Raw genomic sequence first — 22,913 nt, forward strand, 5'->3', positions numbered from 1 at the left:
ATATATATATATATATATATATATATATATTGATTGATGAGTCAAAAGCAAAAGTTAGTCACAAAAAAAGGTAAAATAGGCAAGTATACTATAAAATGTAACATTCCTTGTGCTTTATGTCTCTATATCTAAAATAATAATTATTTTCACACTGCATATGTTTCTTTTGGTTTGACTAACGACCACAAAATCATGACACAATATTATAATAATAGGCCTTGGCATGCACAGGCCCCTTTAAAGTTAATTATCTAAAGAGAACTTGTATTAGACAAATATATTACCTTTGATAAAAGCTTTGCTAATGAACTCTAAGAATATAAGCTATTTAATAAAATAATAAAATGTTAGGAATTGCAGTGCTGTGCTGTCTGATCAGATGTCTTTGCCACAGTCGGGACACAGGATGTCATCTCTCTCCGTCAGGAAGCCGCGGCCCACCAGGGACACCGAACACTTCTTGCAGTTGAAGCAGTCATTGTGCCACTGTCTCTCTTCAAAGGAGATGTATTTGCTGCCTCCCAGACCTGCAAAGGATATGACAGTAACAAATAACAATGCCTCTGATAGTAATATCATGGGAAATATGACTATTGTTTGCTAAAGTGTGGACAAGAAGATTGCTGTGAGATTCATACAGGTCCTGAGGTCAGAAAGGCATGATTTCAACACCAAAATAATCCTATCATTATTTACTCAACCTTATGTCATTCAAAACCTGTAGGACTTTAGAATTTAACATTAGAATTCAAATAGTCTGTCAACATCTCCATGACAAATGACAAAAAGCACAATAGAAATATCATAAAAGTGATAGATCATTTTGGTCTGTTTCTTACATAATCACAATTGTATGGCTTCAGAACACCAGGAATATAGCACAAATTTTCATACGGACTTCTTTTATAATAAAGTCATGGTGTTTTTCTGTAAATTGTCAGTTTTGTAGCCCAAAACCTGATTCACTTTCACTGAAAAAAGTGGCGAAGATTTTAAAAAACAACAAACAAACAAAAAAAAAACATATTTTTGTAATAAAGAAATAAAGTCTTGGATATTTTTTTCTTGATTAATCAGATATTTGTCACAATATAGAAGGAATCTGTCACTATTCTGTTTCATCACAAGATGTTAATTGTGTTTAGGTTCCATTTGGTCCTGATAAGCACCTTCCAAAGATAAGGAGATGTAAATGTGTTGGTTGCTCATACCACTAATAGGGGTGGTGCAGGCAGCGCACTTCTTGGCATACAGATTGCAGAAGCAGTTGAGGCAATAGGGAAAGTCATCACGAGAGGTGAAGCGCTGGCCAGAGAGCTGCTGCTTACAGCCAGTACACAAGAAGCAGTCCTTATGCCAAGGCTGGTCATGGTAGGTCACACCCCCAGTGGTGATTGGCTGAGAGGAAGTGATAAAGGTGGGATGTCAAATATAATACTTTTCATTCAATGTAAAATGTTGCATTCTGGTTCTTACCTTCTTGCAGTGCACACACTGCAGTGCAAATTGTTTCTCGTAGCAGGGCACGCAGTAGTTATTGTTGTCCTTAGGAATGAAGCTCTTGGTTCCAATAGGCTGCTGACAGCGCTGGCAGGTAAAGCAGGTCTCATGCCAGCTGTTCCCCTTATGCTCCATCTTCCTGGAGCCTGGAGAAATAGAGAAAAATGCAGACAAACAAGCAAGTATTACATACCTTGGCTGGGTAAAAGCGAGGATTGATTATAACCTTTGTATTAAAGGGTTAGTTTACCCAAAAATTAAAAAATCTGTCCTCTTTTAGTTATGATGCATTCACGTACTGGGGAAGTTCATATTTACCATTTATGCATACAATTCAACACATTTTTTAACTCTACATCTACAAAATGATGAATAGAGAATGTGCATCAGATGTGTTTTCGCTGTTGTTGTTTTGGTTCGATTTATGAATGTGCTGTAAATTCAGTCATTATGTATTTTATCTTAATTGTACAATACTATGCTATTTTGTACAAGCAACTTGTAAATGAATTTTTTGTTTACTTTTAACAAATTCAGACATGGCATCTATTGTATCTGACATGGTTTCTTACTAATACGCCCCAAAGTGTGCCTCCATTGAAAGTCCATTCCACCAAAACTTTAAAACATAAAAAAGTTGATAAAGACACTGTGAAAGAAATCCAATGCATTTCTGAGTTTTCACATGTCATGCAAACATGTTTGAGCCTCTCCAAGAACCAATAAGGTTTGTTCTTGTGTTAAGCGCTACAGCTGAGCTGCCATTGGTCATATGTGAGCCTGGACCACAAAACCAGTCATAAGGGTCGATTTTTCAAAATTGAGATTTATACATCATCTGAAAGCTGAATAAACAACTTTTCCATTGATGTATGGTTTGTTAGGATAGGACTAACAAATATTTTTTTATTAGGATAGGACTAACAAGTATTTGGCTGAATTACAACTATTTGAAAATCTGGAATCTGAGGGTGCAAAAGATAAAAATATTGAGAAAATCGCCTTTAAAGCTTCCAAATGAAGTTCTTAGCAATGCATATTACTAATCAAAAATTAAGTTTTGATATATTTGCCATAGGAAATTTACAAAATATCTTCATGGAACATGATCTTTACTTAACATCCTAATGATTTTTGGCATAAAAGAAAAATCTATAATTTTGACTAGAGATGCACCGATTGCAATTTTCTTGGCCGATTCCCTATTTCCGATTTTTTTGTAAGTGTGACCTGCCGATTCCGATTTTCTTTCTAAAAACTATAATTGACAGCATATACAAACAAAAATCTATACTTTCTTTAATGCAAAAAAATATTTACATAATAAAAAATTATTAAACATGAATGAATGAATGAATGAATGAGGCATTTATAAACATTACAATTCCCCCAATCTGGACAAAGTTACAGATGTTCTCTCACTTAAACAACTCACTTAAAATAAAGTGCTCTATGACTAGAAAAAAGGTAGAAATAACAATTAACTGAAAAGGAGTTGCTGTACTATTTAACAAAACAGATGTCATTTATTCCCACTGTTTCTTAAATTGTCATTTTTCACTAACCTTATTAAATGTCATCTTTCACATCAAATTCTTACATTGTTTTTTAATGAATTCAGTTAGAATAATAAGAAACTTTAGAGCTGTTACCATTCAAATGAAAGCAGTATCAACAAACTCCATCTTTCCACTGCAGGAAACACAGAAGCTGTATCTGAAGCGGCATTAGATGTATTTACAGAGACTGTTTGATGAAGCTGAGGTGCCATAGATGCAGTTACACTGCAAACTTTCAAATGCATAAAGAATATTATAAGATTAACATTTTAAATATTTTGAAACATACAAATAACAGAAACATTTTGGCATTTGGGAAAAATGCAATGATCGTTTTAAAGGGGTCATATGATGCAATTTCAAGTTTTCCTTTCTCTTTGGAGTGTTACAAGCTGTTCGTGAATAGATAAGATTCCTAAAGTTGCAAAGACTAAAGTCTCAAACCCAAAGAGATATTCTTTATAAAAGTTAAGACTCGTCCACGCCCTCCTAAAACACCTCGTTTAAACACGCCCCCACATGTCTACGTCACTGTGTGGGAAGATTTGCATAACGGCGCCCAAATGTTCACGCAAAGAAAGAAGGCGTAACTTTGATTCTCGCTGTAGTATTGTTGCCTCCGCCACCATGTCGTGGAGACGCTGTGTGTTTCATTGTGATAGCGAAACTACTTTGTTTGGCCTTCCAAAAGAGGACACAACTAGAAATCCATGGTTACGGGTGCTTTCACACCTGTAGATCGATTGCTTTGTTCCAAAACAGGGATTCAAATTATAACAATGTTGCTTTTTATTCTTGGTGAGGTTTGCTTTCACATGGCAAAGTTTCTAAACAGACCAAATTTGTTAATACAAGTCACACGCGAGTAAACTGTTCTCTCATTGGTCAAAGTTCCACGGTTTATTTTCCGGGATTCCACTGAGCTGTCACGGCTGTCATCCGTCAGAATGGAACGATAACAGCTTTGTGGGCTTATTGTTTTTTGTCGTTATAATAATTTATAATTTTGAGCAGGAGTCCAGGATTGATTGGGAAACATTTTTAAAATGCACCTACAAAGAAGAGCAATAAGACGGCATTATAAAATAAAGTGCGCTTTGATTTTTGAATGGCAAAGACATGCTCACCCACAGACATTCACAGGTTCATTTTGAGGTATTAGCAAAACAACAAAGCTAATGCTTTTCACGGAACTTACGTAATTACCCATCATAAATTGTGACATAGCCTGGTTCGTTGGTCTGATGGATCAGATTGCTTTCTCACTACAACCGAACCGCTCCAGAGTTTGTTTTCAAACGAGCCGAGACCACCTCGTTCAGGCGATCTCAGACCGATTGTTTTGGTGCGGATCCGAGCACGATTGCAGTGTTCACATATGCCCAAACGAACCGAGCTAAGGAGGGAAACGCGCCAGGTTCCGAAACAACAGGTCAGGTGTGAAAGCACCCTAAGTTGTATTTACAACACTGTTCCAGAACAGTTCAACCCAAATATTCAGATGTGAGCAATGCATTTTATGGAGGACGAGGACTGTTTCCTCGGAGAGTAGCCTACAATGCCAGTGTTCTAACAAATAATGCTGACTCACAGTAAGTATGCTTTCATATTTAAAGGATTTGCCACTGATGATTCAAACGCGAGTTTTGAGCAGTGTAGAGCAGTGCTAGTTGTTTGTCATTTCTCCGATCACAAATGCAGACATGGTTTTATGTTTACGTGGCGCCATGCAACGCAATGCGTAAAAAGACAGTATAAGTCATTATAATCAGTAAGTATGTCCCCACTGGATGCAACAAATGCCTTGTTTATAATGGGTTTTAATGGTTTTTGTCTCGTCGCACCGGGACACGTCATCATATGGAAAGGGGCGTAACATTTCCATCACACGCATGAAGATCACAACGCACTGGATAGCTGGCCAATCAGAGCACACCTCACTTTTCAGAACGATTAGCTTTGTAAAAATCGATGCGTTTCAGAAAGGCGGGGCATAGAGGAGAAACAATAATGTCCAGTATGTGGAAAATAATGTGTTTTTTTAACTTTAAACCGCATAAACACATTTCATTACACCAAATAAACCAAATAATGTTATTTTTTAGCAACGTCATATGACCCCTTTAAAAATGAAACCAAACCAGTAGATGGAGTCAAATGACCGTTTGAATGAGTGAGTCATTTAGTCCTTCATTCAGATTCATTCAAATGGATGATTGATTCAGAAACAAGGCAAGTGACTACTGTCTTTATGAATGGGTTACTGAATCATTGACTCACTTGATTCGTTCAAAAACGTGGATTCATTCAGTAATGAATACTGCCTTTTGATCAGCAAAAACAGTCAATATTGTGTCTAAACTGTCTACTAAACAGTCTACTAAACGAAACGCTCATTTGTTTTGTTTTCTGCACGAGTCTCACTCACTCACTCAGGCTGCGCGAGCCTCATCTGGTACGACACAAAACATTATCAGTGGCCTATAAGTGTGACGTCAAAACAGACCGGATCATGTGGAAAACCGGCTAATTCCGGTCCCTGGCCGGTCAATCGGTGCATCTCTAATTTTGACCCATACAATGTGTTGTTGGCTATTGCTACAAATATACCTGTGCGATTTATGACTGGTTTTGTGGACCAGGATCACATATTTGATGTGCCGGATGTTTGTACACTCTAAAAAATGCTGGGTTAAATACAACCCAGGGCTGGGTAAAATAGGGACAAATCCAGCAATTGGGTTGTTTTGACCCAGTGGTTGGGTTACTACCCAGAAGGTTGGGTTAAACATGTAACCCAACCACTGGGTCAAAACAGCCCAATTGCTGGGTTTGTCCCTATTTTACCCAGCGCTGGGTTGTATTTAACCCAGCATTTTTTAGAGTGTATGTTGAATGTTAAAGTGAATAAAAGCCCATATTAAATCTGTTCATCATACAAAGTGAAATCTCTTCAGAAGATTTGGATTAAACTATTCAGTTCATATGGATTACTTTTACACTGTATATTAATTTTTTGAAGTGTTAGAGTTTTGGTGGAACTTTGGTGGAAGATGAATAAAAGTCTTATGGGTCTGGAATGACATAAGGGAGAAAAAATTATGACATAAGTGAAAAAATGGCTTCCTTATTTGGTGTAGTAGCCTACTATCCCTTGAAATTGATCAATTAAATTTCTCAGCACTCCCATAGTAAAGACATTTTTTATTATTGCTATTATATCATTAGTTGCTGTTCAATACAATATGTCTCATTGTGACGAATGTATCATTTAGGAAGTAGGCCTACATGTGTAATGAACCGTTCAAGCAAATGTTTCACGTACCTGGCATGATTGTCTTCTTGCACTCAAAACATTTAGAGGAATACTCATTGGAGTAACACTCAGTACACAGTAGGTGCTCGTCCTTGGTGGAGAACGGCTTGTCCACCAAAGAACGGTGACATTTGAAGCAGTGGAAGCAGTCATCATGCCAGTGACGGTCCTTAAAAGACAGATCCTGAGGACAAAAGCATACAGGTAAGGACAAATTGGACCTGCATTGTCTCACATGCATTAAACTTGGGTTTAAGAGTGACTGTGCTTGGCCTCAGTGCTCTTTTTCAGCCTTTGAACAGCTAATTAGGGAGAGCGGGAGGGTAAAGTGTTCCTCAATGTCAGCTTCACAGCAGGTCATTCGCCAATGAGAGCCGCAGGTGCTGGTGTTTGCGACCAGCCGCAGTGTGACCTGCCAATAGGAGTACGTTAGTGACAGTCTGTCCCAGGCTGTGAACACACACTGCTTCAGGATGAGTGTATGACACAAGTGCTTTAATTATCCACCAATTTGGAGCGAGAGAGTGTGTGCTTGTTAAATCGCTGGCCCAAGGTGCTATGAGGTCATTCTGATTGCCTGCGACTAGAGGGGGAGCAGCGGCTAACTGGGCCAAGGACAGGCCACACAGATGTGGCTCCACCCCAGGCCTGTCCTCCAGACCGGTGACAGCCTCCTCATCAGCACTAATGACCATGTAATGTGATGCTAATGACAGAAAGTCACAGAAGCCTGTAGAGAGAAGAGCACCACATGTCTATAGCAATATAAGGGATGGGAATGCACTTCTAAAGTATACCATTATGGTCCTTATATATCATCTGTAACATTTACTATAATACACTGTAATATATGTAATTTTCTTTTCTTTAGGGCATTGCTAATCTGTGGCTAAAGTGTTCTGAGTGGCTTTTAGCACTGTGCTATGATGTTGCTAGCATGTTTCTTATTTTGATCCCCCTCATTTAATGCGAGTAGGTGGGGTTTTTCACCCGTTGTATCATCTTCAATGAAAAAAAAAATCTGAATTTCTTCTTCTCAACAAGCTGCACAACTTGTGGCATGATTCATCTCTATAGCACAGGTCCATAGCATAGAGTTTAAATGATAGTTTAGCCCAAAATTACAATTTTGCCATTATTTCCTCACCTTCATGAGTTTCCTGTTGCTCCAAAACCCATAGACTACCACACACTCTTATCATTTGTGTTCATCCATTGAAAGTCTACGCAACCAAAATGTTAACGCTTCAAAAAGTACAAAAAGACATTGCAATACCCGCCAAAAAAAAGGTACAAAAGCTGTCACTGGGGCAGTACCTTTTTAAAAGTACATCTTTGTACCTTATTTACCTCTAAAGGTGCACATTTGTACCTAAATGGTACATAATGGTACACCACACCAATGACAATTTTTGTACCTTTTTTCTGATAGTGTATGAATCAAGCAGTTAATTAACTTTAATTCAGGCTTTTATTCACATATAAATATTAAATACACTTGTCTTTTTGTATCTTCTACAGCATGACAATTTTGGTTGCATGGACTTTCAGTGTGATTTCAAAATGAAATTTAAAAATATCTTAATTTGTGTTCCCAGAGACAAGAGTAAGTCTTATTGAATGGTTTGAAACAGAGAAGGATGAGTAAATGATGTCAGAATTCCTATCCCTAACACACAGTTCAATAGTAATAGTGATGCTTGCCTTTACAATACCCTGCCTTTAATATAGAACAGCTATAACAGCTAAATCTTCTTGAAAAAATATATTGAAATGACTATATCTGAAATGGTAATATTAATTAAAGCTGATAAAAAGTTTACATTTGTCTTTGAAATGGCAATGGATGTCTCTGTTTCCATCACCAAGATGAATCTGGTCTCTTTATTTGGTTCTGGACTCACTCTCCAACACTGACTTCCTGCTGGCTTCAGTCCAGAGTGCATGAGCTGGCATTCATTCTCCACGACTCCCCACCGCTCTCCTGGTGATCTCTCAGCTTTCAGAGCTCAGTCACACAAAGCTCCAAATCACTGTTACTAAATAAAAATGGTCAAATATTCTACGCTCAGACCTCTCGCTCTAGGTACTGAGTTCTGAGCAATATGGTGAACAGTCTGCTAGAACTATCATTCTACATGGATGTAATGGAAAAGTGCATTTTTCTGAATAATTTCTGCTATTTAAGTTGGAGCACACACAATCTTAAAAAGTATATTTAAGAAAAACTGTACTTGCTTATAATATAATATCAATGGAATAAAATGCCACTTGATTTAAAGAGAGTAGACTTTCATCACTGTTTTGACACACTTAAGTATACTTTTAAAAAGTGCACTTTCAGAAGTTTTATTTAAAGTACATTTTAAATCAGTTTTAATAATCTTTATGTATTAAAGTACACTTATTTTGATGTTAACTAACGTACTAATGCACATGTAAAGCACTCAATAATAATTTTAACTAGTGTGTTATTCAATTATTTTAATTGTTCCGAATTGTAACTTTATATTTGAATATTAAAAGTATTATAAAATGTACTTCAAGAGCAGCTCCAGCTGTTTTGTATTTGAAACATTTTGTACTGTATGTAAACATAGAAAATGTGAAGATTAACATACTCTGCTGTTGCAGCCAATGGGTTTCTTGCACTCCTCACAGGTGTTGGAGTAGAGGCTCTCATAGCACTTCACACAGTATGGATTTTCATCATGCAGAACATACTTCTTCCCAAACAAAGACTCCTTGCAGTAGTGGCAGTCATAACGTTCTGCCATCTTGGATTCAAACAATTCCTAAAAGATAAACGTGTTTTAAATGGTGTGGACAGGTTGAGGAGATCATTGAAAATGGTATCGTTAAGCATGAAACTTAACTTGTAGGCCTATAATACCAGTGCTTAACATCTGCTAGATAAAGGCTAACTATATGACGCAAACTTTCTAAAGAAAGAGCGGAAGGCGTGCCAATGTATTAGTCCCAGCTGTTGTGTCTCCCTCAGTAAAGCCCTGCTAATATTCCTGCGATATCCCTCAGAACTGTGTCCAGACTGGCTTTTGTGAACACAATGCTTACCCACTCTGAGCTCTACACCAAACTTGTGGCTTATTTTCTCATTGAGTCTCAGTCAAACACAATAAAAGTCTCAATAAATCTCATCTTTAACTTCAGTAAACTTCACTTCAGTAAACTTGGTAAAGTGAATGACAAGTTTCTTAACTATTACATGTTCAACCGCTATTACCTTAACTTTAAGACTACATATTTCAAAAGTTAGAAAAATCCTAAGTTTCCCAAGTACATATTTGGTATAAACGTTTTATTATGCTGTTTATTGTACAAATCACGACAGTTTGTAAAAGAAATGTCCAGTGAGTGGCTCACATACTACCTATACCAAAGTCTACCCTAAACCTAAGCAATGATGTTAACTAAATCAAACAAGCTAAAAACACATTTACCATTTTAGCTTGCTTCTACAAGTCTTTGAGCTCTGTCAGCAAGTGTTGTGATTTGTGTTTCACATCGCAAGTGCAAAATGTAGGCCTACCAGGTGAGCTACAGATCAAGTTTACAATGTCAGAAATGTGGTCCATACAGCTAGTTATGTGATGTAAACCTGATTAATGTTATTTTACAAGTCATGCACTATGGTAAAAGTGTTTTGAGGTCATTGTGACCTTCATAATAACTTAATAGACTCCTTTATGTACTGCATGCCTCCCACAGAAAAGTAATGGAGTCAGCTAAATCTGCACTGTGAACATTTGTCAGATCACACTGTTGTATCTGAATACATTCTTTGATGTGTCCTCAACCTGGCTGGCTGGCACCAACACTGGGCACCAGATCAAGACAAGTCTCAGTGGTTCCAGATGTCCCTAGCGTGTCCCTGGCTATCAGTAAAGAGACATATCTTCCTCATTCTCCTCATAGTCTCAAACAGACAGATATACACATGGGATTAAATAAGACTGACACAAGCAGGGGCTTAGCTGGAGAATCTTTTGAGTCATGTGAATTACTTTTGAACCTTAACGAAGCCCCAAACCAACCCATTCATTTCCAATTAAACCAAGAGTGATAAAGTGAAATGTGCAGCCAATTAAAGACTACAGCAAGGCCTCTGTGTGTGGAACCTTTCAGCCATAACTGGATAAAGGAATGACTGTGGAGATGCCTGACACATTTATTTATCCCCATACCAACTAGTAACAAAAAAAAGACAACTAAACTTTTCATACCAGTACTAAAACACTGCTTGTAGTATAAATCTCAAACCTAGAGGATGGAGACCACATTTATTTAAAAATACAAACAAAATGCTCATATATACCTCAGAAATCATTTTCAATCATGTCAGTTTTTTATACTTTCAACAACAAATTCTTAGTCTGATGGACTTATTCTATCTCCAATGTGTTGTAATGCAATAAATTACCACTAAAGCTATTAAAATATGGTGCAGAGAAAAGTATTTGACTCACAAGCATTGGAATAACAATGCCTGAAAGTAAACCATCTGTGCACGGATAGTCAGAACATAATTTCAAATTCTTCTGAATACACAAAACAGAATATAATTATTCAGAATAGATTATTTGAAAGAATAAAACAATAAAGACAACAAAGATTTAATTCAATTCATGAATATATACAATATATAGAATGAAAATTATATTTTGGGCAGATGGTTTTTTGAAAAAAGTCTCTGAAATTTGAATGCAGATAGATAAATTGCAGATTTGAGCTTCAGTGCAGCTTTCTAGATGCTAATATAAAGCAACAGGCTAAAGCGGGTGGAATTAGTGGGGAAAAAAGATGAAATGTCAAATCTGAAAATAGACTCCTTTATGTACTGCATGCCTCCCACAGAAAAGTAATGGAGTCAGCTAAATCTGCACTGTGAACATTTGTCAGATCACACTGTTGTATCTGAATACATTCTTTGATGTGTCCTCAACCTGGCTGGCTGGCACCAACACTGGGCACCAGATCAAGACAAGTCTCAGTGGTTCCAGATGTCCCTAGCGTGTCCCTGGCTATCAGTAAAGAGACATATCTTCCTCATTCTCCTCATAGTCTCAAACAGACAGATATACACATGGGATTAAATAAGACTGACACAAGCAGGGGCTTAGCTGGAGAATCTTTTGAGTCATGTGAATTACTTTTGAACCTTAACGAAGCCCCAAACCAACCCATTCATTTCCAATTAAACCAAGAGTGATAAAGTGAAATGTGCAGCCAATTAAAGACTACAGCAAGGCCTCTGTGTGTGGAACCTTTCAGCCATAACTGGATAAAGGAATGACTGTGGAGATGCCTGACACATTTATTTATCCCCATACCAACTAGTAACAAAAAAAAGACAACTAAACTTTTCATACCAGTACTAAAACACTGCTTGTAGTATAAATCTCAAACCTAGAGGATGGAGACCACATTTATTTAAAAATACAAACAAAATGCTCATATATACCTCAGAAATCATTTTCAATCATGTCAGTTTTTTATACTTTCAACAACAAATTCTTAGTCTGATGGACTTATTCTATCTCCAATGTGTTGTAATGCAATAAATTACCACTAAAGCTATTAAAATATGGTGCAGAGAAAAGTATTTGACTCACAAGCATTGGAATAACAATGCCTGAAAGTAAACCATCTGTGCACGGATAGTCAGAACATAATTTCAAATTCTTCTGAATACACAAAACAGAATATAATTATTCAGAATAGATTATTTGAAAGAATAAAACAATAAAGACAACAAAGATTTAATTCAATTCATGAATATATACAATATATAGAATGAAAATTATATTTTGGGCAGATGGTTTTTTGAAAAAAGTCTCTGAAATTTGAATGCAGATAGATAAATTGCAGATTTGAGCTTCAGTGCAGCTTTCTAGATGCTAATATAAAGCAACAGGCTAAAGCGGGTGGAATTAGTGGGGAAAAAAGAGAAGAGAAGAGAAGAGAAGAGAAGAGAAGAGAAGAGAAGACTGACTTGCCTGTCCTGTGATGTGCTGTGTGTGTCTTTGGTTCTTGAAAGAGAGATGGAGGAGCGACTCCTGTGCTCCTCTTTATTGGATTACTCCCCCTTTGGAAGGGGCAATGGGGTGATTGAAATGGGTTGGACAGTTTATCAGGAACTATAAATACATAGGAACTTGAACTTCTAAGCCAGTACTTCACAGTGCACACATACATATGTAACAGTACATAATACATATGTAAAAGTAAATATTTATCTCCACTCAATCCATAGTGGAGCCATGCATGTATTTTCTCTAACTGATGTGAATCTAATCATTACAGCATTCAGGGCACTCACATTCTCATTCTAAAGTTGTCTTTTAAACTGTAAAGACCATCTTACACCAGAACGTTAACCAACAAGACTTATTTTGTGAACAAAAGAAGTTCTACCCAAAATACCATGCTGGATGATGAAGGAAGTCTTCTTGTTCTAAAGCCTGTTGTGATGCCAACACACTAGCATCCCATCCAAAACACAACTGATGATCAGCATTGCTGATCTATTCATTACTGTATACGCTGCAAAGTTCAAAGTGATCAAACAGGAAATCTGCATGTTCTGAATTTTCCCCACCTAATATTAAACCCACTTTGTTGAATTTCTGACAATCATGTATTTCATTCCATATGCAAGACATTAAATTTGCATGCAAATAAAATAAATAATGCTATTTTGATTTCTGTACTGTTTGAATTTGGGTTAGAAGTTGTTGTTTTTTTTCTCTTTCCAAACACTGTTTGCATTGAACCAAGTTCTTGCGTTATGTGTCGATATGTCTCAAGGTCATGCCATCATTGGACTTTCTATGGCTTTTGTAAGATGGTGATTAGGTAGTCTTAAAAGTATGAGAACCACTTCAGAAGAAGTTTTAACCATTCACTTCATTCATACTCTAGAAATTGAATCATTGTTCCATGCTTTACTATTGGAGCTACAAGAATGCATTTATTTCTTATAGAATACCCACAGAATGCTATATTTAACTTTTGCCAGAGTATTTCCAAAGAAAACAATACCTTTTGTAGGATTTGGCTTTCCATCATGTCCTTTGGATTTCCCTGCCCCACCCTGGCTCGTCCCCATCCCTCTGGCCACAGTATGAGCAGAGGCCTGTGTGTGATACTGTACAGTTGCTTAGTGACAGAGTGGAGGAACAGAGGGAAACTCTGGAAGGCTTTCGTCACTGCGGCTGATGGTTTACAATGAGATGGTAAGTCCCAACACCTGTTTGCTCCAAACTTTGCTTATTCTCATCTGTCACTCCCCATGGGTACTAAGATTTCCTTATGGCTAAAGAACCGAAATGTTATGCCAGTCATCAGTTAACATTTGAATTCCCATGATCAGATTACAAATGGAGGCATCATTTATCCCTGGCTGTGACTATTATTTCCAGGGGATGCAGTTTATAATTAGGCTACACAAAAGCCTGACCATTCTATATTGCTAATGATTTTGTGTGTGTGTGTGTGTTGCATTTCCTTCATGTACACTTTATGTGCAACAAAACTGACAGTCTAAATGATATTATGCCATCTATGTCTAATAAAAGGCACCACTAACAAAACAAGCAGCTGACAGTTATTTTGACAGCGCACATACCTTTGCAAAACAATTCAAATACAGAAGCAGTTTTGCAGTGGAAAATTAAAGTCATCCAAAGAGCATTACAATGTCTTGATGCATATTTCAATCTGATTTAAACTTGAAAGCAAGACAATGTCAGATACACTGGCTAAATAAAGTCTCAGTATCTCAAAGCAATCAGAGAGATACTAATTTCAGCGATGAACTAACCGTTTAAGCATTTCTTGCTGATTGTCCCAATTGTGGACCAGAGGGAAACCCGACTTCTTGGGCTTCAAGGTGCTGATAGTTCATACCATCAATACAACACGAGAATGTGAAGACAGAACCATGGATGCCACCATAAGTGCACAGGCCAGGCTGATTATCACACGTACGCAGGGCTGGCAGTGCCACACACCTCGATGCTGCCGTGCCAGGTTCTCTGCCCAGTGATAAGGCCTTGGATAAATCCAGCAACTGTCTAGATTACAGAATGAGTGGTACAGCTCAAGCTCTATAAGGTCAGCTGTGATCCTCCTGGGCCATCACCCTGGCTGTAAATCAACCAGCATTTCCAGATCTGACCAGTCAAACAACAGTGTACATGGCTAAAAAAGATGTGTTAATGTCAAGATATGATGTCCTTTTATAGTACAGTGTTATTTGGGCTATAACACATCTCCAAACAATGCACCTGGCCTTAGATATAGATCAGTTCAGTGTGTATGAGTATTGTTTAACCCTGGTTCCCAATACAAGATGAGCTCTTTTGAGAACATTAATCTTGTCTATACACTCTTAAAAGTATTGGCATCTATGGTTCCTTAAAGAACCTTTAACATCTGTGGAAACTTTCCTGTCAGACTTATGTTCCCGTTTTGTTGTTGTGTTCTGTCTATGTGCTGCCCATGTCTTAGTTCACCCTTGTGTTTCCTTATGCCCTTATTTGGTTATGTTCATGTTCCTGTCCTCATTGTTTCATTATTAGTTCATTAGTATCCACCTGTGTTTGTTAATTATCTTGTTTAGTTTGAGTATTTAAGCCCTGTGTTTTCCTGTATCTAGGGTCTGGTATTAATGTTGATGTTGTGGTTCTTGTGTGTCTCTGTCTGCCTTGTGTTACCCCTTTTGGATTGTGGATTAAAGACCGTTTATTTTGAGTTCATCCTTGTCTCAGGCAACTGTGACATTTCCATTGCACAAAAGGTTTTTATAGTGGAATTTTTTTAGAATATTAAAATATAATTCACACTTAGAAAAAAGGTTAAGGATAACTTTCACGGAAATGTACTTTAAGGAACCATAAATGGATCTACTATTGCATTGCTATGTAAACCCAATTTTGGAATCTTTATTTTTAAGAGTGTATGGTTCTTGTTACATGTATTTACTATCAGTGTTGGGGAAAGTTACTTTTAAAAGTAATGCATTACAATATTGCGTTACTCCCTAAAAAAGTAACTAATTACGTTACTTAGTTACTTTTTATGGAAAGTAATGCGTTACATTACTTTTGCGTTAATTTTTAAATATGAGCAGGGCTTGATTGTTTTTAATATAATAAGTTGTATTTATAGCAAATATAAAAGCCCTTTCACACCAAAAAGTGTAATGAATAAACCTCAGGCTGAAGGAAAAGTAAATTCACGTCTGTACAGTAGAACACAGGAGAAGAAGGTTCAACATCCTTCAGCAATAAAAAAAAACAATGAAGCACAATTGTTAATTTATCTAAAGTCATTTTTGCTTATTAGTATGGTTGAACTGGATCACCAAAGGTCAGCAACAAAGACATTGGTTAATAAAATGGGATTAGATACATTTGTGTTATTTAACATATTTAATTATTGCAGGTTTGCGTCATATTCTGAGTTTGCATTTCACTGTTTTAGTTCATTTTGACAAATACTAAATCTGTTTTTTGTGAGTGGGATGAATTAATTAAATTAATTGAATTAATGCACATTCACATTTAGTCTAGAACTACAGTAGCATCATGTTCACACAGCGCACACAACTCCTCTGCACTTCCGATTTCTCCCAATATGGGAGACTTGTCAGTCAATAAATGGGAAAACAAACCTTTTTTTGTTTTTTTTTGAAAAAGTAACTCATATTTTCTTGTAAATTTAAAAAGTAATGCGTTACTTTACTAGTTACTTGAAAAAAGTAATCTGATTACATAACTCGCGTTACTTGTAATGTGTTACCCCCAACACTGTTTACTATACTGTAGTAATAACAATAAATAAATACTAGCGACTAACACCAAACCAAACTTAACCTTAAATCTGTTAATTAATGCTACTCCATACTTATTTGGGTAATTACACTGTAACAAGAACACATCAACATAAAGTAAAGGAGGAAAAAGGGAAAAGGACCACACACATGATTTCGTCAATTTATGTAGCTACTTTTCTAAGTTATGTCACTCTTTTATGCTAAGAAATGTCACATATTTTTAAGGTTATTATGCAGCATACATCTAAAATGCCATCTAAAACCACCTGAAAGTAATCAATTCAGAAGTCCAACCACCATGCGTATCAACAGTGCAAACTTGGCATGAAAATCTTTTTATCCAGTTTTGCGGTCTATTTTTGTGAAAATTCACTTTTTATGACTTAATTCATGATAATAACTCATATTTTTAACTCGCATAATGCAATATGTGTTCTGAATCACCATCTGTGATCTTCTGTTGGGGCAACTGAGGTTTGCAGCAACCGTATTATCTTTTATTTTGGAACATAATGTTGCTACTCATCAGAGGCAGCACATACAAGAGGTCTCTGATGGATGAAATGGACCCCCTGTAGAGGCTCTGTGTAAGAGGCCACTGGTGGCTGCAAAATTCCACAGCTTACGACTTAAGACAGCAAGCTGCAATTAGCTTAAACTTTGGTACATTTTACGTACACAGGATAACATCATTAGAGTTGTAGTTTTCCCCATTGACCTCTGGGACCATCTGGAGTCAATGCAAATTAAGTTAGGAGAGGTTTAGATACTCATGACATTCCTTTTTTTTTGAAACTTTATAGTGTCATGAGACTTTTGAAAGAAACACATTTAGGCTTGTGCATATATTTTCCATGTTCACTGCTGTTTTTTGCAGTATTAAGTTGTAACTGCTGTTTCTTAAACTTAAAATAGCAATGATATACGGCCTAGATAATTTACCATGCATGTAATTTCATTATAGTGATTTCGATAAGATATAGGATTTCTTTTGGAACCAACTAAATTATTGTCACCACAATAACATCTGGTTATTCATTAAAAGTGAACTAGAAAGGTCAAAGGAGCTGTGTTTTTCCATACAAACCCTGTTTTTTTCTGTTTTCAATCTGCCCAATCTCACATTTGCATTTATTTTCCTGGCAGATGTGCTCTTACAAAATGATGTGTTCACTGAATATACTTCATTTATGTCTTAGTCATGTAAATATTATCTACATGAAAAGTTTTAAAATTAGATGCCTATGGAAGAGGGTGCTTGGGGGACTGCAGACAATTTGAGACATATTACACATATTAAAACCTTAGTCTTTACCGTCAAGGAAAAACACCCCCCCAAAAAACTTTTTTTTTTTTCGTTTTACGCATCTTACATTAATACTGAGAAAAAATATTTAATACGACTGTATGTAAACCAATTAATATCACCCCAAGAACCTGCTCATGTTCTTTATATATAAAATATAAATAGCTGTCTCACACAGAGAAACTAATTCTTGCACAGCATTCTCTATCTTTAATCAGAACCCAGAATCAGAAATCAGAATCAGAAAGAGCTTTATTGCCAAGTATGTTTGCACATACAAGGAATTTGTTATAGTGTCACAAGCTTCCAGTACACGGAGACAACAACACACAGATAACATCATCCTCACTGATCTGAAACGTAGGAGTGGGGGAGAGGGGGGTTGCAGGAGGTGTTGATGGTTGTGTGGAGACATGTTCAGAGCGGGTGTGGGGTGTTAGACTGGGAGTTTCAAATCTACAATAAAACTCATTCAGGTCTTCAGCAAGTTGTTGATTGTCCTCAGTGCTGGGGGATGGTGTCTTGTAGTTGGTGATGTCCTTCAGGCCTTTCCACACTGATGCAGGCTAATTCGCAGAAAACTGGTGTTATAGTTTTTTAGCCTAGTTCCTCTTGGCCACTCTAATCTCCTTATTCAGTGTGTTTCTGGCCTGATTGTACAAGACTATGTTCCCCCTTTTATAGGCGTCCTCTTTGGCCTGACGAAGATGACGAAGTTTTGCTGTAAACCATGGCTTATCATTATTGAATGTTAAATGAGTCCTGGTAGGGATACAGTAGGATTTATCCTCTTGGTTTGATACATATAATCTCATATAACCCTTGACATAACTCGAAAGCACACTATGTTTTGTCCCTTCATTTTAAAGTACCATATGAATGTTTCCCACAAATACATTAACTTTCCAATAAAATTACATGAACCAGTTCCTTGCTGTTCTATGTGCACATATTGAGTTATGCAGGGGCAGACTTACATGCTGACTTTAACAGACATCATGATTACTTAAACAACTGTGTTAACTTAGTACTGATGCTTAATTGTTAACCAGGGCACATGACAGAACTAAAAGGTCAAAACTACATGAAGCATGTGAAAAAATTCTACACTCATTGAACGATTTAAGAAGGTTTTCTTATGATTAATGCAAGATTAATGACGAGACTTTTAATTGCATTGAAATTCATTAAAAGGACATCAGCGTTTTACCAGAGTAGTATTAACAAATTTGCTCAAATAAATTCAGAAAAGTAGAATAAATGTGACCATAAATGATCCTCTACTTTTACATCTGTGTTCGTGAATTGCTAGATCTCTAAAGAGTGGCTTAATATTTGGTTGATGCACAAAGACAAACATTGTTACTTGTGCATATTACCTTTAAGTGTTCTTAAATCGAAAAAAAAAAGTCAATTTAAGATTCTCAAGCATTGCTTTTGTAGTTAATAGCATTTTGTTAAATAAGTCTTTAACCAAGTGTTTGAAGTTTTCCCAGGTCTTAATTCACAAACTAATTTCTGCTGACACCAGTTAATGCATTTATTTCAGAATGTCTTCTTACGCTTTTCACCTTAAACAACACTCCTCTGTGTTTGTATACTCTGTACACTGAAGCTCTAGGAATTATTCAGCAAAACATTCCATCCCAGGTGCAGAAAATAAGCGTAAAGCACATGCGCTAAAAAAAAGCAAGCCTTTTGAGGATCTGGAGGAACTTGATGAACAAATTGGAACATATTATGATACTGTAAATAAAAAATGAAACTATCTTTATAGAGTTTTTCCCTCATCTGTTTCTTCCAGCTGTCTTCATTATGTACGAATGAGTTTGGATATATCTAAGACTGTTACCCAGCAGATTAACATTCAGAATTAGCTAAGCTTTTATTGGTGTCTCTCTTGGGTAACAATTTACAAAAAGGTTCAATTTTTAACTATATTTAGTATTTATTAATCTTTGTTAATGTTAGTTAATAAAAAATACAGCTGTTCATTGTTAGTTAATGTTAGCTCAAGTCCAATAAATAACATTAATAGATACAACTTTTGATTTTAATAATATATTAGTAAATGATGGAATCAACATTAGTCTAATTAAGATTAATAAATGCTTTAGAAGTATTTTCTATTGTTAGTACATGTAGTTAACGAATGTTAATAAATGGAACCTTATTGTAAAGTATTACCCTTTCTTGTCACTCTTACCATTCATAGCAGTAAAAAATCCGATCTAGGAAATGTGGTTTGAAACCATTCCTGCATCACAAACATGATGTACCCAATTACAATGTCTGGGGTGGGGCTTTTTATATCTGGTCAAAGGTGTTTTTTGCAGTGATGAGTAATATAGCCAATGATTCTTGAACTCAATGGCCAATCATAGGTGTTTTCACCGCTCAAAACGCTGGAGTTTTAAAGGGGTCATATGATGCGATTTCAAGTTTTCCTTTCTCTTTGGAGTGTTACAGGCTCTTGGTGCATAAAGAAGATCTGTAAAGTTGCAAAGACTAAAGTCTCAAATCCAAAGAGATATTCTTTATAAAAGTTAAGAATTAACCACGCCTACCTAAAACGCCTCGTTCTAACACACCCCCACAATTTCTATGTCACTATGTGGAAATATTAGCATAATGCCGCCCAAATGTGCACGCAAAGAAAGAAGGTGTGGTTTCAGGAACAGCAGTAGTGTTGATGCAGCCATGTCAGGGAGACGGTGTGTGTTTCAGTGCGAAAGCAAAAGCACTTTATTTGGCCTTCCGGAAGTAGATGCAATTAGGAATCATTGGTTAAGATTTATTTACAACAGAACAGCACAACCCAGATGTTCGAATATGTGCAACGCATTCTATGGACGACAGTTTTTTTAACCTAGAAGAGTACAAGGCTGGCTGTGCACAATCAGTCCGATTGAGCAGTCAATCCGATTTCAAATGGATTATTTGGGTGCATGTAAACGTAGCCACAGTCTACAGCTGGAGTGCCCAAGATGGCCACCAGAGGGTACTCCTGTGGTTTTGTGTGAGCACATGGCTTGTGTTGTGTTTGTTTGGTGCCATGTGCTCTCTCCTGTCTTATTGTCTGTCCCCTCCCATCTTGTCACCTCATTATTGTTTCAGTTGCTCCACCTGTGTCTCCCTCGTTACCTTCCTCGTTTATATCCCTATTTATTCTGCAGTCCTGTGCTGATCCATAGTTATATGTCAGAAGTACTTGTTGTATGTGTGGTATGTATCTGCTGCTCTGCTTTGATGCGCTGTGCCTTGTTTCTGGCTTGCCTGCCTGCGTGTTTTTCCCCCTCGGGGTAGTTTTTGTTCGTTTTGTTTTATTATTAAAAAATACCCATTTTTCTCCTGCATTTGAGTCCTCACCTCATCTCTCCATATGGACCATGACAGAACGGATCAGCCAAATGAGGACTCGGCGGAGAATGGTCATGCTCCTGCTGCCAGCCTCAACTACCAGCAGCCCCCTCTACCAACGTATGCTCCAATTATCGGCATTGAGTTCCCTTCTGCAATGGGGGACTGACCTGAGGGAATTCGCCTTGGAATGGGGCTGGAGTATAATGATGCAGCTCTCACGGACTTGTTTCCTAATGCCCTTGATGAGCCCATCAGCACCTGGAGGAGGTACGGCACTGAGCACCTGTCTTTTGGGGCGATTGTTGACTTTCTAGCCCACAACGGGAGACAGTCACTTCCTGAACAGGAGGGGCTTTTTCCTGACGTGGCTGCCTGTTCAGAGTCTCGTCACAAGATGGCCGTCAGTCCAGAGCCTCTTCACAGGAGGGCAGCCAGTCCGGAAACTCTTCACCGGGTGGGTTCAGGGCTTTTAAGGCTGGCTTCCAGTTTGGCAGACCCACCGCTGAGGTCTGTGCAAGCTGCTGGCATCTCTAGGCTGTTAACAAGTCCGATGGTCCTGGAGGACCTGATTCTGGTGGTCCCAAGTCTGGTGGTCCTGGAGGACCCAACTCTGGTGGTCCCTAGTCCGATTGTCCCTGAGCCACCCGCTCTAGAACAGCCTGCCACAGAACAACCCACTCTCACTGCTACTGCCACGTGGGCCTTTATTGAGCAGCCCGCTCTCCTTGTTTCGGCCATGGAGGCCGCCACAGAGCCACTCGCTCTCACTGCTGTTGGCATAGAGGTCGTTACTGGGCAACCTGCTTTCCTTGTCTCGACCACAGAGACTGCTACTGAGCCACCCAATTTCTCTGCTGCTGCTGCCTTAGTCAAGAAGGCCATCTTTGCTTTTCACCTCAGGCCTGTTCTGTGTGCATGGGCTTTCGTGCACTTCAAAGTTCACTCCAGCTTCCCAGGAGCCTGCCTCAGAGTCCAGTCATGAACCCGTTCCATTACGGGAAACTTCAGGGCCTGCTCCAGTTCCTCCTGAGGTGGCGGCGACATTTACTTCAGCTCCTCTCAAGTGGTGGTTCTCTGCTCCGCCCTGGTGGGCTTCAGCTCTGCCTGTTCCGCCCTGGTGGGCTTAAGCTCCACCCTGGTTCCATGATTTACCTCAGGATCCAGGTCCTCTTCCCCTACACGGGCCTGGCCCGCCATCCCTCCCCTAGTTCACCTCCATTCCGCCTCCCTCTTGGATTCTTTTGACATTTGGTGGAGCGTCTGGAATCCGCTCCTTGAGGGAGGGGTTATGTCACAGTCTTCAGCTGGAGTGCCCAAGACGGCCACCAGAGGGCACTCCTGTGGGTTTTGTGAGCACATGGCTTCCAGTTACATTTAGGATTGATTTTAAAGTACTTTTACTCATTTATAAATCACTCAATGGCCTAGGACCTAAATACATTGCAGATATGCTCACTGAATATAAGCCTAAAAGACCACTCAGATCAAGTCAGTTAGAAATACCAAGGGTTCACACAAAACAAGGGGAATCTGCTTTTAGTTATGTTGCCCGCAGTTGGAATCAACTTCCAAAAGAGATCAGATGTGCTAAAACATTATGCCGAGTTCACACTGCACGATTTTAGCCCGATTTTTCACTCGCAGACAGGTTTTGAGAAATCGCCGACAAATGCCCGAAATGGGAGGCAAATCGGTGCTCGTTCACGCGAGTGACAATCACGCAGTGTGAATTATCAAAAACGCGATCTGAGGGAATCGCCAACGGTTTGTGGTTTCGTGTGGACGCAGATATTTCTTGAGACGAAGAAATATAGGGAAAGCTCTGGCTTCGTGTGGACGTAGCCCTATTCTGCAGTCCTGTGCTGATCCGTTGTTATATGTCAGAAGTACTTGTTGTATGTACCCTCTGCTCTGCTCTGCTTTGATGGGCTGTGCCTTGTTCCTGGCTTGCCTGTCTGCCTGTTTTTTTTTTTTTTTTTTTTTTTTCCCCGGGGGGAGTTTTTTTTTTTT

At 38.1% G+C, this 22,913-nt stretch overlaps 1 protein-coding gene across 3 annotated transcripts; it reads right to left on the bottom strand.

Annotated features, from left to right (window-relative positions):
• Positions 1-267: 267 nt before the first annotated feature.
• Positions 268-13,507, bottom strand: LOC107559916 (four and a half LIM domains protein 2-like). 3 transcript variants are annotated; one of them, XM_016243944.1, is made up of 7 exons: positions 13,438-13,507; positions 12,393-12,481; positions 8,997-9,170; positions 6,385-6,559; positions 1,477-1,646; positions 1,212-1,398; positions 268-527 (listed from the first exon to the last, which is right to left on the bottom strand). In XM_016243944.1, exons 3-7 carry the CDS (start codon positions 9,150-9,152, stop codon positions 376-378), a joined length of 840 nt encoding a protein of 279 aa, XP_016099430.1. In that variant the 5' UTR covers positions 9,153-9,170; positions 12,393-12,481; positions 13,438-13,507; the 3' UTR covers positions 268-375. The 3 variants fall into 3 exon arrangements, with proteins under 3 accessions (XP_016099430.1, XP_016099432.1, XP_016099431.1); XM_016243946.1 differs by having other exon boundaries at positions 12,389-12,481; XM_016243945.1 differs by lacking the exon at positions 13,438-13,507 and having other exon boundaries at positions 12,393-12,490.
• Between the last annotated feature and the right edge of the window lie 9,406 nt (positions 13,508-22,913).

The sequence above is a fragment of the Sinocyclocheilus grahami genome, unplaced genomic scaffold (genome assembly GCF_001515645.1).
Source record: "Sinocyclocheilus grahami isolate Dianchi unplaced genomic scaffold, SAMN03320097.WGS_v1.1 scaffold705.1, whole genome shotgun sequence".
NCBI classification, from domain to species: domain Eukaryota; kingdom Metazoa; phylum Chordata; class Actinopteri; order Cypriniformes; family Cyprinidae; genus Sinocyclocheilus; species Sinocyclocheilus grahami.

Coding starts and splice junctions, on each gene's coding strand:
- LOC107559916 (XM_016243944.1), bottom strand. CDS start 9,152: ATGGCAGAACGTTATGACTGCCACTACTGCAAGGAGTCTTTGTTTGGG. Junction 1,399..1,476: donor AGTGTGTGCACTGCAAGAAG/GTAAGAACCAGA, acceptor ACTTCCTCTCAG/CCAATCACCACTGGGGGTGT. Junction 528..1,211: donor CTGCACCACCCCTATTAGTG/GTATGAGCAACC, acceptor TATCCTTTGCAG/GTCTGGGAGGCAGCAAATAC.